General features: G+C 38.8%; 1 protein-coding gene across 1 annotated transcript in view; it reads right to left on the minus strand.

Annotated features, from left to right (window-relative positions):
• LOC124619377 (nesprin-1) overlaps window positions 1-19,736 on the minus strand; it is a 635,455-nt gene that overhangs the window by 105,056 nt on the left and 510,663 nt on the right. The window contains exons 106-110 of the mRNA XM_047145705.1: window positions 15,695-15,805; window positions 15,339-15,512; window positions 11,571-11,732; window positions 7,067-7,252; window positions 49-6,750 (exon numbers count right to left, since the gene is read on the minus strand). Of these exons, the coding sequence (XP_047001661.1) occupies window positions 49-6,750; window positions 7,067-7,252; window positions 11,571-11,732; window positions 15,339-15,512; window positions 15,695-15,805 (7,335 nt within the window). The remainder of the gene's footprint in view (window positions 1-48; window positions 6,751-7,066; window positions 7,253-11,570; window positions 11,733-15,338; window positions 15,513-15,694; window positions 15,806-19,736) is intronic.

Genomic DNA, 19,736 nt, shown 5'->3' on the forward strand with positions numbered 1-19,736 from the left:
CTGTTAAGATAATGAAGGTAGCAGAACATTTATTGGAAATGTATTTACCTGATTTCTCAGTTCTTCAACTAGAACACTGATGTTGTTAACAGCATTCAGGAACTCCTCCCAGCGTCCATGTTCCCTTGCAGCTCTCTCTTCTGTCTCCTGAGCCACCTCTTCCACAGCCTTCACTTGCTCCTGTAGTGATATAACACATTCCTTCATTCGAGCTTTATCATCTTCATTGCAGATGCCTTCTGTTTCCTCTAAGATGTTTCCCAATTCACCAACATTCTCTTCAATAGTACTTATCTCATTTTTAAGTGTAGTAAACTGTCTTTTAATTTCTTCTTGTGTTGGTGATGTAGTAGCCTGCTTCTGCCGATTCAAGAAAACGCGATATTCAACTGTTTCGAGCCAAGTTGAAATTGTTTCTATCGTTGTTATTACAGTTCTCTGTATAACAATAACATCTCTGCTCTTTGCAGCAGTCCTCAGGAGATTCAAATTCTGCTGAAGTGCTGTATTCCTTTGTTCAACTGATTCTTCTGCGACAACTTCATGTAAGGAAGCAAGGCAGAGCATACCTGATAAATGAGTAGTGCGTCGAGCATTTTGTAGATTTTTTACTCGTTCTACAACCAAGTTACTTGCTTGTTTCCATTTGGCATCTTCTACAACACTTAGTGCCCTATTCTTTGGTGATGATTTTTGTTTTTCCTCCATTATAAACTGCTGCAGCTCAGAGTGTTTCAAGGGTCTACCATCTGACAGAGACACTGTGGTAACATCTATTAACTGGTCCCTGGCAACATCAGGGAATGACTCAGTGGTTTCTCCAAGTTCAGTACCTTGCAGTGTTGATGAAACAGTAGTTGCTCTAGGCTTCTCATGATCTGTATCTATGTCTGATGAAAACTTCAACAACTGAACACCTTTCTCTGAAGCTATCATGTCTGTAGATACTGGAACAGAGACTGGAGACAGCAACTGATCTGCACCGAACAATGATGTAGGTTCACTGTCACCTCTACTAGCTGTTACAGATTGCTCATGATCGCCAATTGATTTTACAAGAGGAGAAGATACCTCCTGATCATGAAGAGGATGTTTTGCTTTAACAGCAGCTGCATCATTCTCTGGTGAAACCTTGTCCCCTAATTTCAGGCTCCTTTCCTGAGTGTCTGGTAACTCAACTGCATCTTTGTAGGATGGCACAGCAGTATCCTTTACCATACATATGTATTTGCTTGTTGTGTCAGCTGTATGTGATGTAAGTTCATCTCCTTTCTCTTCCTTCTCAGTTTTCATTTCCTCCCCTGATTTCTCCTCCTCTTTCCTTTTTCCATCAGCATCCAACAATATTTCATGAGCTGGTGCAGTACCTTCATCTGATGAATGCACGGTGGTAACTGCATAAGGTGAAGCTCCTTGTGCCTCTAATGGAAGTACCTCCCTTGGAGTACCTGCTGAAGACAGATAAACAGTCTTCGGTTCTCTCAACTGAAGAGAAGTTTCTGTTGTTTCTGGTGTATCACTGTATACTACTGAAAAATCTTCAGTTTTGCCAATTTTGATTTGCTGTTGTAACAAATCTGGTTTCTCATGGCTATCATAACTTTCTTTGTACCCAACTTCATCTTTTGCTGTTGAATACTTCATCTTATCTAATTGATTTGCAGAGTCTTGTTTAGAAACTTGACCATACCCATCAATGTCTGATGTGTATTTCTGTTCATGGCTACTTCTTTTAGGATCTCCAGCCAATACTTCTGACTGAGACCTTGGTTCAAATCTTGTTATGTTGCTTTCCTGATCATGAACTGTTTCACTTTGAGTATCTCCAGGCTTTGTGACTTTCGTTTCCACCGTAGGCAGTCCAGATGAAGTGTACATTATAGATGCCTGAATTTGTATTTCATATGGTTCATCAGAGATTGATGGTGATGTGCTTTCCTCTAAGCTGCTTATCTGAACAGGACTTGTTTGCATGCTAGTTTCAGTCACATTGATGTCTTTCAAAGGTAGTGGCACCTCTATTTGCTTATGAGTTTCAAAAGGTGATGTCTGGGCAAATTCTTCCTGTGTTGGCACTATATCCTGGAATTTTAGCTGTGTAGACAGATCTGCTGTTGCCAACTTCCCTGTCAGAGGAATTTCTGACAATGAGCCCTGTAGTGCCTGTTCGACCTTGGGACTGGTAACATGAACAGCATCTTCTGTGTGTTTTGAAATTTGTCCTTCAATATCTGGCTTACAGCTCTGTAGCATTTCTCCAAAAGTGGGAGGTGTGTCTTTATTACTTTGTACTGAAACTTCAGATATATCTATACTTGATGAGTCTGCTAGATCTGAAGTTTCATCATATTTCTCTGGTGTTTGCCTTTTACTGGTCTGCACAGATACCTCAGCATTTCTTACAGGTTCAGGAGTAGTAGTTTGTGCAAATGCTTCAGCCACTGCTATGACTTCACCAGCTTCAATTGCCACTTCAAGTTTTTCTGGGGATTCAGGAGTTTTAGTCTGCACAGACACTTCACTGAGTTGAGCTTCATTTGTTTGCGATTCTTCAGGAGGCATAGGTACATCCAATGCAGCAAGAGGTTCATTTGAATCAGCTGCTGGTTGAGAGACCTCAAATTCTTCTGGCTCTGTACTCTCAGTAATTGTGATGAAATCTGGTGATGTCTGTTGTGTGGCTGTAACTTTAACAGGATCATGTTTAGGTTCTGGAGTCACTGTCTGCATAGAAGTCTCTGTAGTTGGCACAGTTTCTTCTTTTATTGTCTGGACAGAGATTTCAAAGGTATCTGTTTCAACAACCGCATCTAATTCTGGGGTCATTGTTTGCATTGTTTTCTCAACTGTTGGTGTGAGATCTTCTTTATTAGTCTGGATATGTATTTCAGCAGTTTCTGTTTCCATCACTGGGGTTGTCTGAATAGAATCATCTTGCACTGGAGCAATTTCTTCTTGCAAAGTCTGGACAGATATTTCTGCATTTTCAGAAATTGGCAATTCAGAGCCAGAGGCTTGGCTGGCGTATTCTTTCACCGGTATTAGTTCCTCTGATGTCTGTACAGACAGTTCTGCAGTTTCTGCTTCAATTACATTTGTTGGTGCTGTCAAGCCCTCCTCATCTGCAGTAGTCTGACAAGACATCTCTGAGACTTCGGGAGGAAGCTGCCCTATATCTGCAATAGTCTGCACAGAGCCTTCTTGTGTTGGCACTAGATCTTCTTTATGTGTTTGCACAGATGTGTCAATAACATCATCTGCAGCTTCATGTGGAAGTGTCTGCATGGATATTTCTTGAGTAGGAATTACATTAGTTTGTACTGATGTCACTACAGTCTCTGCCTGTGACACTTCAATAAGATCTGGAGATGTCTGTACTATTTCTTCTTGAGTGGGAATTAGATCCTCTGTTACTGTCTGCATGGAAAACTCTGAAGATTCTACAGGTTGACTTGCTTGTGTTACAGTCTGAGATTCTTCATGACACACTATGATTGCTTCTGGTGAGGTCTGCATTGACATTTCAGTTGTAGCTACAAGATGATCTTCTTTGCAGACAGGTGAAACTTCCGTTTCTGCAACAGACTGGTCTCCAGGCAGCAGTGTCTCTGTCTGCGAAGATACCTCTTGTACTGGAATAGCATCTGCTACTGTCTGAGCTGATGTTTCTATAGTTTCAGATAATGACATCTTAAAAAGATCTGGAGAAGTCTGCATCTCTCCTTCCTGTGTGGGAGTCAGATCAGCTGTTATTGTCTGAGTTGCTAGTTCAGATGTCTGAACACTTTCTTGGTCTTGAGTAAGTTGACCCTCTTCAGGTTTGACAACTAAAGTTTCCACCGGTACTTCTGTAAACGTGGAAAGTGTTTCATCACCAGGCATTGATGTTGTTTCTGTTTCAGCTTCCTTGGGAGTGATATCCACAGCTGAAATATGTTCTGGTTTATCCAGTTGTTCATTGGGATCAAGTGTCAGTTTTTCAACAGTGTGTATGGTATCCATAGCTGTGACCGTTCCTGGTGTTTCTTCAACAGAGGAAGGCACTGCCTGTGGAGTCTGCCTAACAAACTCTTCACTTCTTGGTACTGAATAAGTCTCTTTTGGTAACTGAGCTGAGCCCCTTTCAGCTCGCAGGAAATCTTCCAATGATGTTCGAGGGCTGTAATCTTCTACCTCTTCTGCACTCAGTTCAGGCATCATTTCCTCATCATCCTTTTTATCTCTTTTTCTTTTTGTACCTTTCCTATCCAATGTTCCACTCAAATCTGTTTTTGTCAGTGATTCAGGATGAATTTTATCTGAAGTGTCTATGTCTACCAAGTCTTCAATTTCTTCTGCTTCTGCTGCTCTAGAATCTGGTGATGATGGTTCCTTTAGTTTTTCCTTTGGTTTTCTCCTCCTCTTTTTCTTTTTTGTTTGTTTTTTCGCATCTTCTGAGAGAGAAGGTTCATCAAATGTTTTGTCTTCTGGTTCATAACCAATATCATCTGTCTCTGCTTTGCGAGTACTGTCTGCTGAATGAATGGACGTGTCCAAGAAAATTATTTCCTCTTCTGTCACTTTTGATGGACCAGTTGACCCAGACAAAGACAATGTAATATTTGTCGACTCAGCTAAAGAAGTTTCCGTGGAATCCTGAAGTGGTATAGTCTTGTCTTCTTCCTTAGTGCTATCATGCTCCTGTTCATGCACAGTAGGTTTTGGTAAACTGTCATCCTCCAGCTGACTAACATGTTTTTCTGTTTCTGTTTCAACAGCCAATTTAGGTTTTGGAGATATGGTTGCAGATTTGGATACTGCAGGCTCTTCCAAGGATTTTACAATAGTTTCTTCAGTTGGTTTATCTGTTGGATGAGGTTTGTCAACAACTGTTTCAGGCTTCTCTGTTTCCTCTGCTAGTTGTTCCACTTTGTCATCAGCAGCTGGCACCTTTGGTAGAGGTTTGTCAACAACTGTTTCATGCTTCTCTGTTTCCTCTGGTAATTGTTCCACTTTGTCATCAGCAGTTGGCACCTTTGGTAGTACATGAGCTGGAGGAGAAAGGCTTTTTGAATCTTCAGGAACTACTCCTTCAGGAATTTCCACTTCACTATATCCTTTATGCTGATCACTACCTGATGAAACTGAAGAGTAAAGATACTGGTCAGTATCAGTTCCTCTTATCTGTATATTTGTTTCTAATGGTTCAATCATTAGTGCTTTTTCATATATTTGTTTTTCTTCTGGTATTCTGCTCCCATCTTGTTGTTCATGTTCTGTCTTTACAGGCATACCCAGTAAACGTTCTGCATTTAGAAACAGCTGTGTAGTAGTTACTTTAGTACCTGCTGGCACTGTTTGGTAAGAAATTTCTTTTTGGATGTTTATGTCTGTACTGGGTTCAACCAAAAGGACTTTGTCATCATTATTTTGACCCTCAATGGCAATCTTTGGCCGGCCATCTTCCAATACTTCGATTTCTTCTGGTTCTTCAATTACTTCTTCTGTAACTTGTTCTTTACCATTTATTACAACTATTTTTCGTATAATACGTCTTCGGATCCTTCTAATTATTTTTCTTGTAACATGCTGAACAACTGGTGCACTGTCATGTGACGGAAATTCAGATGAATCCACCTGAACTTCAATATTTTGAGATTCAATAGGTTCCAAAACTGTTTCTGGTACAGGCACAACAGAACTGCTGGTATGTACATAGTCTGTGACAGGACCCTCAGGGAACTCCTCAATTTTTGCTGGTAATTTCTGCTCACTGTCTGGAGTAATGCCTGACAGTGTTAATAGCTCAGCAGCAGGAACACCAGCACGATCCGATGACAACATTGTAGAGTGATGTTCTTGTATTATACCACGTTGCTGTCGCATAACCACTGTCCTGTGTGTCTTGCGAACAATAACTCTCTTTGAGCCATCTGCATCGACAATCACTTCTGTAGTTGATTCACCTGGTTCTACAACAACTGTTTCAAATGACTGTGGAACTGTATGTGTAATTTTCAATTCAGAAGAAACTGGATCAATATCATCCTTGCTTTCTTCACCTTTCTTGCTCTTGGATTTCAGTTGGACTAATAAGTCACTGTCACCTACTTCCCTTACAGGCTTGGAAATTTCTGCTATCTTCTTTGTAGATATTTCTATAGTCTCCTCATTGCCCTCTGTCTTCTGTGACACTTTGATGCTATCTTTTTCAACTCTATCCAATGATGGGAATGGTTGTACCTGAACTGCAACATCTGAGTCAGGTAAAACACGTGATAACAGATCTGTTTGTATCTCCATGTCTACTGGCTGGGCTTTTCCGTAAGCTCTGTCATGCTCTTCTACAGGTGCTCTGTCTGACAGATCCATTAATAAGCTGGGTCCAGTCTGAGATTCAGCATGTAACACTGCAGTTTCATCTTTATTAGGTATTGGAGTAGTCAAAACAACTTCCTCATAGGGCATTGAGGATGCATCAGAATTCAATGTGTCATCTGTTCTTTCTCTGGATAATATCAACTTCTCCTCCCCAATAAACTGCTCATCTCTCTGTGATGGTGGTAAAATAAGCTCAGGGAAGGTAGCAGTATCACGAACATCAGGGCAAGACACCAAAACAAATCCTTCATCAACTACTTCAGGATGGGTATCAGGTTCAACTACAGGAGAAGGCTGTGGTAAAGGTGGCACAAGCTCAGCAGGTGTGATGGACATTTGTTCCTCTTGTGAAGTGAGAACTGGTTTTTGCTCTTCTGCAATGAGTGACTCCTAAAAATGTCAATCAAGAAGATTTACAGGTATTAGAAAATGCATGCAGTGTTAATTACAGATTAAACACAATTAATTGCAAACAAAGGCTGATGTTGACACTGAATGAAAATACAATTAATAAACTACTAAAAGGATACATAAGAGGAACAATTACAGAGACACAGCCTGAAAGCAACTTCTGTTTGAAGAATTAAGAAAAGGTGATAGTTTTATGACACAGGAATGTGTCGAAGAAGGCAGAAAGAGCACAACAGAAAGAGATCGAATAGTAAAGCAGAAGACATGAAGTTGAAATAATCTTCTGTATGTATACCTTTAGTACACCTAAGCGGATATTTATCTGTTCAGATGCTTCACGAATAGCAGATTCCATCTGAGACAACTGCTGGAACAACACTGTTGCAAGGTGATGCACATCTGCATAATCCTGAAGATTGTGGCATAACTGAGCCAACTCAGTCAGTTGAGCTTCTCTAAGCTTCAGCTCTTCTGATAGGACCTGAAATTTGAAGAAAGTGCTAATTCAATTACAAGTGAATTTATTAAAGATTCCTTTCAAAACTTCAGTGCAAGTGACATGTAAAAAGAACTGTATGTTCATATGAGCTGAGAACAAAGAGAGTTTGAGGTTCTTTTGCTTTTTTGACTGTACCTGTGGATTTGCAGCTGCATTTTAGAGAAATGAACATAGGCCTATTTATACATGTACCTCAATATATAGTCATTATAAATATGCACTCATTTTAAATAAAAGTATAACTCCCCTTTGTCAGTACTGTTTACTGCTGTCAGCCCCTAAATTCACATATTTATTATGTTTTATCTGAAAACTTCCTTAACACGAGTTGGCAGCAAAATAAGAAGTTACCAGCAGCTTTATGTAACAATCACAAATTTTAGAACTCTCTCAAGCGTATTTCATGACCGATAATTGATTTTTCTGGTTGTGTTGTACTGCTGAACTATAAAAGTGCACCTAGCAAATACTAAAATGACTATGCTTCCACTGCTCAACTACAGATATGAGATGCTATTCGAAACATCTGATTAATAAAAGCTACCACTAATTTTCATTTGAGGTAACTGTGTAGAGTGTGGGGAAGATAGAGCACATGGTTTTATGATACAAATCACTGTTTCGCACAACATGCATACACAGAGAGGTATATCCATGCCGTTAAACAAAAGAATACAAATAGCTTTCAAAAGTGATGATAATATTTGGAATATATTGAGTGTTGTCCCATGGATGGATGCCATGAAATGCTAACCATAAACAGTGTTTCTGCAAATGTATGGAGGAATTTAATATTGCTATGTAAAATTAATAAATATGTTTCTTTAATGTGGACATGACAGGTCCATTGGTGTTGATTAAACCAAGACTAAATTATTTCTTTCGTTTATTCAAGGAACAAAATCAAAAAAGTGCTGGTGTTGTTGTACATAGATTGAAGTTCAAGCATGACACACAAATTGTTTATATCTAAAACATATTTCTGGATTTATTATAACAGATAAAACAAGCATTAACTGTCCTCCACGGTTCTACAATGGTATTAGGACAGGAGCAGACATAAACACTGTAACGAAATCTTTTTTCTCAATTAGCAATTACATGATATCCAGAGCCTGTGAGAACTGCAGCAAATTAACTTCTCTCAATTGAAATGAAGGCATTTGTTGTTGATGGGGTTCCTCAGTCTGAAGACTGGTTTGATGCAGCTTACCACACTACCCTTTCATGTGCAAGCCTCTTCATTCCACATAGCTACTACAACTTACATTCACTTAAAGTTGCTTACTGTAGTGAAGCCTTTTTCTCTCTCTCAAAAATTTTAGCCCCTCCTTCCCATACTTTCCTCCATTACCGAATTGGATGACTTTTATTGCCTCGATGTGTGGTCTATCATCAACTGACCATTTCAGCCAAGACACATTTCTTTTCCCACCAATTTAATTAAGTACACCCGTAACAGAAATCTGGCCTACCCATCATCTAATCTTCATTATTCCTCTATAGTATCCTATTTCAAAAGTTTTTATTCTTTTCTTGTCTGAACTGTATACTGTACAATCCACCTACTTAGCACTTATATGTTAACAAATTCCTCCTTCTCTGAAATGCTTTTCCTGCTACTGCCCGGTGGCAATTTATATCCTCTCTGCTTCAGCTATAGTCAAGTTACTTTGCTGCCCTAATAACAAAACCCATCTATTACCCTAAGTGACTCATTTTCTAATCTAATTCCTTCAGTATTGAATGATTTAAACGAACAGCATTCCATATTCCACTAGTTTTGTTTTTCTTTTGTTGATACGCAGCTTACAGTCTCCATTTCCTTTGCCTAAACTTAAATTCCCTTTCCAAATGTCTCTTTGATTTTCTTTACTGTCAGCTGAACATAAAAGTTTGAGTTACATAAAGGACAGGCTACAATCATATCTCACTCCCTTCTCAACTACTGCTTCCACTTCATGCCTTCTGATTTTTATAACTGCAGTCCGGTGTCCGTACAAGTTGCAGGTAACCTTTTGCTCCCTGTATTTTATCCCCGTTACCTTCAGAATTTCAAAAAGTGCATTCCAGACAATATTTTCCAAAGCTTTCTCTACACCTAATGATGGATCAGTAATATCCACATTTTTCGGCATGTGCTTTCTTTGGAATATGAATTATTATATTCTTCTTAAAGTCTGAGTTTTATTATTATTTTATTATTTTAATGACATCATGGTCACAATGGATTGTAAAATTATTTTTTTATAAAGCCTACTATTGCAATATTAGCTGTGTGGCTATTATCAAGTGGATTACTGAAAAATTCTTCAGCAAATCTTAAAACCTGACAAATATCTGACACACATGCATGTCACTGGCACACTGTAATGTTCAGTGTTTAAAATAGTTATCGTATTTTACATAAATAACATCAAATTACTATTCACATAGACTCTCCTATATCCTGCACACCACACAGAACAGTATTTTCTTGATATGTTCAACCAAGGATTTCAATAATTCAGAGGGAGTGTCTACTCCATATGCCTCACTTTGATTTAAGTTTATCAATGCTTTTTTGAACTCTTCTCACAAAATATCTCCCTTCTCATCTTCATTAACCACCTCCTCCTTTTCCACAACACTGTCTTCAATCTTGTTTCATTTATACACCCTTTCTTCATCTTCAAACAATGGAAAATTCAGGCTGGAATGTAACAACATTGTGAAAAGGATAGTTGCTACACACCACATAGTGGAGATACTGAGTTACAGATAGGCACAACAAAAAGACTGTCAGAGAGGGAGCTTTCTGCCAACAAGATCTTCATCGGAAACACACACACACTCTCCGTCTACCTTCCCGACTGCGCCTAGCTGCGCTACCCTCTTTCCACCTCGTCCCTGTACTCTCCCACGAGCAGCACTTTACTACCCCCATCCTTAACCTGCTACCCCCGCCCCCCCCTTCCAGCCTCCTCCTTACTCCCACCACCCGGATGCCTCTCCAATCATACACTGATGCTCACAGTCTGGCTTCATGTTTTCAACAAAGGCCTTATCAACCTTTCAGATTTCCCTTCTTCGCTTAGTACAGGCTTGCCACCTGAACTTCTATTGATGACATCTACCTTTCCCATTGTCACGCATGCTTTTACAGCTTTGTATTTCCTCAGGCCATTCCTTCTTTGCCATTTTCTGCTTTCTGTCTATCCTTTTTTTAGATATCTATATTCTCTTTTTCCTGTTTCATTTGTTGCATTTTAATATATTTTCATTCTGTCGATTAAATTCAATGTCTCATGTGTTATCCAAGGATTCCTAACAGTCCTTGTCTCTTTACCTATTATATCTTCTGCTGCCTTCATCACTTCTGGTAGCCATTCAATCTTCTATTATACTCCTTTCCCTTTTTTCCTGTTTACTGCTGCTTAATGCTTCCTCTGAATCTCTTAAAAATCTATGGTTGTTTTAACTTATACACATTCCATCTACTTTATTTCCCTCAATTTTACTCTTCAGTTCATGAGCAATAAATTATGGTCATAGTGCACATCTGCTCCTGGAAATGTTCTTTAGTTTAAAATATGGTTCTGAAATCTCTACATTAGCAATACGTAATCTATCTGAATCTTTCCAGTGTACCAAAGCCCCTTGTATATATAAAACCTTCTCTCACACAAGAAAGATGTAATTTGTCTGTACTTTAATAAAACAACTATCCAACGTCACCGAGACCTGTACTGATATCCAGGTATAAGGAGGAATTTTGGTATCTCCATTAAGCAAAAATGGAAACTGCATCTTTTTATAACAAAATTTAACACAAATACATGAGCTCTTAAAAATTGTTCCAGCTAAACATACAATGATCCCATTAAAACTTAAATTTTCTCATAGAAGACTCATTTTCAAATATTTGATGCAATTCTTGTATACTGAATACAACCACGATAAAATTTTGGCCAGACAGTATGCTGGAACACTGAAAGGGGGCCATTAATTTTTGACTTGACCACCAGTGAAAAATTTATAAGGTAAGAGATGCATGTATATACGACAGATGCTGAAATTCAAAACAATAGTGTGTTTGACACCAAGGAACCTTCTTTTAAATTGATGTAGTGTTAATCTGTGGCTTGAAGATGGTTACTTGACTGTAACTTCTTGTGTGTGAATAAATATACTTTACAGCACTGTTTGTTGATTCCATCATAGAATGGAAGAAGAGCATCAAAATCCAAAAAAAGATAAATATTTTGGACTCCGCTTAATCTGTGCAATCAATCTGTAACATGTATAAATAGATACACACCTTATGTGCAGTAATATGTTCACGCAAGACTGGTGCTGATGCTTCCTGGATATCTGCACTTAGCACCACCTTTGCTGATTTCAACCACTGTTCCAGTTCAGAAAGCAATATCTGATACTGTTTCACTTCTTCTTGCCGACGTTGTTGCAGCTGCCAGGCAGACTGAAAAACAAAGTAAAATAAAATTTTGTACCTATAAAGCATTTAAAATTAAAAGGTAAATTGTTTCCAAGCAATCCACATTCATCCTGCATGGTTTTTTTTAAATAGTATTATGTTTTGACACACAAATCTCCTGAAACTAAGCCACTTCTTTCCTTCCAGATGAAACAAGTTGGTTCTTTCAATTTTTATTTTCTTCCTTGTCCTTTCACCGTAATGTGACACACTCAATACACAATAACTGTCATAAAACAATTTTCTCCTTTCATGGACTAATTTCTTTCAATTATCATTTGGTTATCTTTATATAGCAAATTAATCTTCAGTGCCATTTCACAACCTTTCATTCTTTGGCAGGTTCCTATTAATGCACATACACTGAGAGCTGGGACATTGCCTAAGCAAAACTCAAAAACATTCACTGACTGTTACAGTTGGGTCAATGAAAATACGAATATTTGAACACAAAAAATGATCTAACTGATCTTGTACATGTAACTTTAAAAATCCTGTTCTTTGAACTAACTCTCACTGTCTTATTGTCTCCCTGTTACTACAGTTCTTGTTCAAAGATATCCCTCCTATCAACTGAGTATACTACACATTGATATGCTGACTATGTGATGTGTGCAAAGAATTTTCAAATTTCTCCAACTGTCATCAAAAGCAACTACTAATGAATACTTCAACTGGCTGAATATTTTCACTTCAGGGAACAATATACACCAATGGACTTGGAGACGGCCCCAAACTGTAAAAATTGCAGCAACTAGATGTCAACAGATAACATAAAACTTTCATGATATTGTTAATAATAAGTATTTACAGATAGCCATATATCGATCAAGAGTTAAAGGAAAGAATTTGGGAAAAAGTAAGCTGAAGTTTTAAGTTCTGAAAGAGGCTCATAGTACATGATGTGGAGAATATTTATTGACAGAATAAAGGTGACCATGCTGTATATATATCATTGTGGAGTATGATCATTATAGGTGCATCTGTGCTTTTCCAACTTGTTCTAACCTAGTGGAAGTCTTCATTTAAGAAATATTAATATTTGTGCAGCTTGCCAATTCAGATTATCTACTTCTGGCAAACGTCTTAAGATTTTCCACTAGGCCTTTTGCTTTGTACAGGTCTTTAAAAGTATTATTTCAGCATTCTATTTAAATGCATTCTTTTCACATTACCATACTGCTGCATTATTTTGCACTCTACTGTATTAATCATGATCTTTGTCAAATGAAGATTCAGTCATCTATCCTCATTTTTATTTCATTTGACCATACCTGTTTTAAGGAAAGATTGGAGGAATTTCATTTGCTTGGATATGACTGTCAGCTGAGACAGTCGGTGGCACTTTTTTCAAGCCACATATCAAAACTAGAACAAGGTATGTGCTGCAATTTATGAAGACAACGGGGAAGTTCAGTCCAGCAGTAACTGACGTAGTAGCAGATTGTGTTCAAATCTTCTACTTGCAAAGCCCTGACACAGTGATCTGAGAAGTCCAATCCCTATTCAAATCATTAGACACATCCGAATAACTTATCCCCAAATCCATCTCCCTCCTCATTCCATCCCACACACATTAGAGCCCAGCAGCATGTGGGTCATTTGAGTGGTCTGCACACAGCTGCAGTGTGTGAGAGACAGAGTGCAAATAAAAGAGTTTAGCATAGCTTGGTGGAAGTTGCCAAAGGTGATCAATACTGCCTCACCCAATGACACAGCCAAGTAAGCACTATCCACAGCCACACAGGTGTCAAGCGCTTGCACTTTACTTGCACATACGTCGTGAATTTGCAGTGTGCCCATAATCAGATGTTACAGTCCTCAATGTAAATCTTTTTAATTTGTTCTGTCCAAAATATGTCTCACTGTCAGTGTGATTTTAACTGCAGACTGATTGTTAACATTACTTTGTTACCTATTCACTAGAGTAAATTTACAGTCACATATCTGAAGCAATGACCTTTAGTTAAAATCAATCTTTAATTTTCATTGCGCATAATCATATTCGGTCACTGTGAAACCTACCACCTAATTCCTTATAGATCTGACAAGCCACACCCTTATGCTAAAGTATTCCCCCTTTTCAAGGGAATATGTACGAAGAAATCTGTGGCATGACCAAGGCACCTGGCTGGCACCCTCCAATGCCATCCTGCATGGTTCCAGGACAAAAATTTTGCATCTTCATTCATCCACAGTCACAGCCTCAACACCCCCCATCCCCCTCCCAAATCTGCTTCAACTGGTCCTCCTCAAGTCCAGTGTGCCATCTTCTTGGATGTTGCTCCATGCAAACCTCTTTCCACATCAAGTCCATTAATTGTCGAAGTTACTTTACTTCTGATAGCTTCCACCCGTTTCACATTAACAATTCTCTCCCATATATTCTGATCACCTGTGGATATCACATCTGCAGCGACTCACAATCCTTTGTTCAGTATGCTGAACTCTTCACATACAAGCATTACCTCTCAAGTCTAATCTACAGACAAATTTCCTGTGCTATATCCATAACTGCCCCTAATTTATGACCAATGCCATGGTACCAGCTGCAAAGAAGCACATTCCACGACCTCTTCTATCACCTAATACCATCCTGGATTGGAACAACTTAACCATTTCCATCACCATGGCTTCGACTACTTATTGTCATACCTGGAACTGAGGAGCATCCCACCCACAGTCCTTCCTATCCCTACCAAAGTGTGTTCTGAAGCCCACCCAATTAAAACTGTACAGACAATTCACTGACTTAGGGCGGGAGGGGGGGGGGGGAGGGGGGGGGGGAGGGATTGGAAATGTTTTCTAATTGAAATTAAAGACGTTATCCCTCAACAGAGTCTTCTACCAAGGTATTCTTGAGTAAAAATAATTAGCCAGTGACAAACTAATAAATGAACAGCACACTAGACATCCAAACTAGGTGGTCTCTGAAAAAAGTGACCATTATCATCTTCATAGCATTTGTTTTTGCTTTGCAAATGAGGTAGTTGATTCTGTCTTAACTTCTTTGCTATCAAATTGTATATGTTCTGCCATTCAACTGAAGATTTAGGTTTTCAGTCAAGCAACAAAATGAAACATATTTGGTTTGTTAATTAAAGCTGATTGTTACTTTTTCCTGTACTATAGTAGATTCAATCTTGAGAATAGATTTTTCCCAAGTACACTCCTGCAAACCCCCCCCCCCCCCCTTGCCCAAAAAGTTGTTCATTTTTACAAGTTTGCCTTCTCTATTTCATTTGAGCAGACCAATGTAGCAACGCAGCAAGCAAGCTAAGTCACCACAGCAGATTATTAAACTAATGTGTTCTCGAAACAATTGTCCAAATTCTCATCAATTGATGGTGACAAAAGAATGGACATTCCCCAGTCACAACGTTGTAAATGTGTAGAATGTAGTATGAAAAACTTTTACACTTCTAATCTTTTGAATCTGATTGTTATGGGGCACTGACCAGTTAAATGACAAAACAAGGTAACAAAAAAGAAACACTTAAGAAAAAATTCATTGAACAACCCAGTGATCAAGGGCGGACAAAGTTAAAAGACATGCAAAAAAAGTATATGCAAACAGATCTGTATCAGTACCTCAACAGTTGCCCGATTCTGTTCAGCATTTGAGACTAGAGTTAACAGGTGAGTGCGAAGGCCACAGAGACTTGCTGTAAGTGACTGACATTCCACATCTTGAGGCAGTTCACGCAGCAAACGTTCTAACTGTGTTAATTCTTGCTCTCTCTCTTCCAAGTCTTCTATGATTTTCTGCAAGGAAATACCAAGTGTGAAAATTACGTCAATAAGAACAGGAATAGCAAACAACAAAATAATGCATTTATAAATAAGCATCAACATTTGCTCTTAAGTGTTGAAATTTGTTATTATGAAACTAATTAATTAATTAATGCTATCTTGTATTAAATATTATTGATAATATATGTACTTACTGTGATGCTGTTCAACATGTTCAAGAGGTTATCTGTTGGCAAACTACTCAGATCCTTTTCTGAAATTTCTATCTTCTTGTGCAGGTTCTCTGTGTCTGAAGCAATTGAAGTCTGAAATATGTATGTTCAATAAATTTTAATTTCCTTGAATCAAGGCTACAGAATTACAATGAAAAAGCCTCTACACATGCACCAAGTCAATATTTGAACACAAAGCCATGATCCATTTTTAGATTTACTCATTCTTATTCTGTTACAGAGGTATTCCAACACCTGTCATATCCTAATACTTCATCAGTATCATAGATATAAGCCATGCAATATGTTAAAATATGGGATTAAGTTAGCCCTTTAATAGAGGAAGAAGAAGCTCCAAGACTCATTCCACAACCATTCTAATTACTGAAGAGACTACAGAGAGATTTGCTAATTTGAGAAACTCCCTCCCTATTCTCTAGAAACGTATACTTTTCCACTAATGTATATCTTATTGGCATTTTTTCCTCTCCTGTAGTCCGAAATTTCTGGTAGTTAATTCTTCCCACTCTTGTAACCCCATACAAACTCCTGCATGCAACTGGATCACTGATTCTTTTCCACTTCGCTTCAACAATTCCATCTCTCTTAATTAAAAACCAAGCTTGCCTTGTTCCATGTGTCTTTGTTTACACAAAATTAGTTTAAATTAGTAATATGCTACTCCAATTTCAAGTATATTAATCATCCTCATAATCAATAACATATCATTACTTCCATATCCTGAATAATCATCCAATCTATGATAAAGGAAGAACACCAGCAAATGTTCTCAACTTCACTTTCAATTTTGTCTTTATGCATTTATAATTCTGATACTGTCAGCTCTATTATAATATTGTAAACCTATCACATATGCATAGCTCGGGTAATAACGTGTTCTCATTAAAGTTTACACATGCTACCATTAGGATGTCAATACTGTTTTCCTAATATACACTTCTGCAAGACAGCAATCTAATGAATTACAAAGAACCTGTGTGTTGCCCTCAACTACAAATATTTTATATAAAGTATGAACACCTCTCACAACAAACAAAAAATGCAAAGTGCAGGCTGGAAAGTAAAAAATTATGGAAAGGATATATTGCTACTCCTCGTAAAGATGATCCCAGAGATCAGATAGGAACACGAAAAGACTTTTACATATTAAGCTCTCGGCCAAGTCTTCATCAGAAAGGAAAAACACAGACGCATTCACACCTCACACACACATGATCAATATCACTGTGCTCAGTCCAGCAGACTGAAATTGAAATGTATCAAACCGGAGGAACAATCCATAGTGGAGCGGGGAAGGGGGAGGGTGACCAGTGTATGGGTATGGGAAGATGAAGCAGTACTGACTGGCAGGGACTTGAGGTGGCAAACAAAACTACCTGGTGCAATATCGGGATGGTGTGGTGGATGGAAAGGGGTGGGTGAGTGGAAAGGAGAGGAGCAGAGTAAGGGAAAAGATCAATGGGTGCATTGGCAGACAGCAGTGCGCAATGAGGGTGAGGGGACGTGAGTTGAGAGAAGATGACAGCACAAAAGGGGAAAGAAGCTGTTGGGTGCCTGCTGATAGCCTACTCCACCACAGGCTGAACCACCTGTGAAAGCAGCTATGTTGCAACCATGTTCAGTCTTTTATCTGGTATTACTGCCAACCAGTAATCCGACAGAATGAAAGGCCACCACCAAACTAAGACCAAGAGCAAAGTGGACCACTCTGATGCACAACATGCAGCTGAACTTAGCCCACTTGATTTCAATGGCCGCTTCACCACCCAGGCCATTTGGATCCCCCCATCCTTCCTCCCACCAGCTTTTATAACTGCACAGATGGGAGTTATCCTTACAACACATTGTCCACTCCTGAAATCGTCCTGGCCTGTACCTACTGCCACCACACACACTCCACCTAACAGTCTCCCCCTCCCAGTTCTTTCACCCCCTCCCAACAAACACCCCTCATCCTCACTGTGCACTCACCAACCTTTTTCCCTTCTCTGGTCCTCTCCTTTCATCTCTCTTCTTCCCACCGCACCTCCTGATCCTGCACCAGGTAGCCTTGTCTGTCACTTCCAGTAACTGCATATTCTGCCAAGCAGCACCGTTTCCTCTTCCTCCACCTACATACAGCTATACTTCCCCCTTCCCCACTCCACTACAGATTGTTGCTCCGGTTTGATGTGTTTCAGTTTCAGTTTGGCCTGAGCAGCCAGACAGAGTGGTTATGTGTGGGTGAGGTGTGCTTGCTTGTATGAATGTGTGTGTGTGTGTGTGTGTGTGTGTGTTGGTTGGTTGGTTTGGGGGATTAAAGGGACCAGACTGCTACGGTCATCGGTCCCTGTGTGTGTGTGTGTGTGTGTGTGTGTGTGTGTGTGTGTTTTCTGATTGAAGCTTGGCCAAAAGCTTAATGTGTAACCTTTATAGTGAGAAGCAATCAATCCTCTCCATAACTGTTGATCTCACAATAATCATTCACTCAAAGAAACAATTTGAAGGTCTCAACAGAACAGTGCAGTGAGATATCTCTGGTTTCATCTCTTAAAAGCATTTCTTAGTGAAGATTGTAAAAAGCAGAGATCTTTTGCAAATTAGCTCATTTTTCTAAGAAAATTATTGAACAAACAGTGTAGTCTAGGCTATCACACAAGAGCAAAACCCTGGCTGAATTAAGCCTTAAAAAAAGATACCGGCAAGTGTCAGTACAACTCAATCACTGAAGGTTCTGTACAAACTTAATTATGTATACAGATAGATCATCCATCCCAGGATCAAGAATTTCAACTACTTTTTCCTGTTATCTATATAAATACTTATCAGTATATGTGACATAAATGGCAGTATGTTTTGACTGCACTGACTTAGAAGCCTAAATGTTTTACATGCAAAGGGACCACAGACCACAAAAGGTAACACAAATTTCAACTTCATACACCTATCAGTTTAAGAGAAAAAGGGGTCTTAACAGAAAGACAGATAGGTGGATAACAAATGAAATAAAACTGACCGGTATGATATAACAACAAATTAACATTTTTTTTTATTTTTCCATTTCCTTGCACTGTTACCCCTTGCTTCTTGTCAAATTTCGTGATACTAGATTAATGGGATGTATCCCATGTTTCAATGAGCAAGTTTGTGTGAATGATATATGTGACATAAATGGCTATATCTTTTGACTGAACTGATGAAGCTTAAATGTTTTAAATTGCCAAGAAACCATAGACCTCGGTATGTGACACTAATTTCAACTTGATACCTATACCCATTCCTTCGAATAAGGGTTCTTAACTGTTGGGCAGATAGGCAGACAGACAAACAACAAAGCGGTCATGTAAGTGACTGAGGTATGGAACCCTAAAAAGGGTTTTACTGTATGATGATGCCTCGGTGACATGTTTGTGGTGAGGCTTGAATGTCCCATGTGGCGACAGATTGAAGTTGCTGGTTCTAAAATGTTATGGAAAAACTCTTATTTATATTTAGGATAATTAGAATTACAATTTTTGAATAAGTCTGACAGAAAGTGTGTGTTGCAGAACATATTTTAAACCTCAGGTAAAATGGAGCAAAGGTGAATAGTTAATTCACAGTTTAAGTACCTGGGCATTACGTCGGCATTTTTAACCTATGTTCATAAGTTATACCCAATAATTCCATAACACCCCTTCCTATTTTGACTAACACATGAAATGGATTTTAATCGTGGCAAAGATTATTGTCGTACTGTTCACAGTGATGTAACAGCTTCATAATTTCAACAACACAACAATCCTATGGAAAGAATAGATTGCTACTCACCATATAAAGGAGGCACTGAGTAACAGACAGGCATAATGAAAAGACTACGAAGTATTTAAACTTTCTGTCAAAAGACCTTCCTCAGAAACAGAACACACAAACACTTTCATACAAGCACAACTCATACATACATGACCACTGGCTCCAGCCACTATGGACTGAGTTGGGCCACAGAATCTGGAGACAACTGCCATGTGTGTATAAGTTGTGGTTA

Source organism: Schistocerca americana, chromosome 6 (assembly GCF_021461395.2).
Source record: "Schistocerca americana isolate TAMUIC-IGC-003095 chromosome 6, iqSchAmer2.1, whole genome shotgun sequence".
NCBI lineage: Eukaryota > Metazoa > Arthropoda > Insecta > Orthoptera > Acrididae > Schistocerca > Schistocerca americana.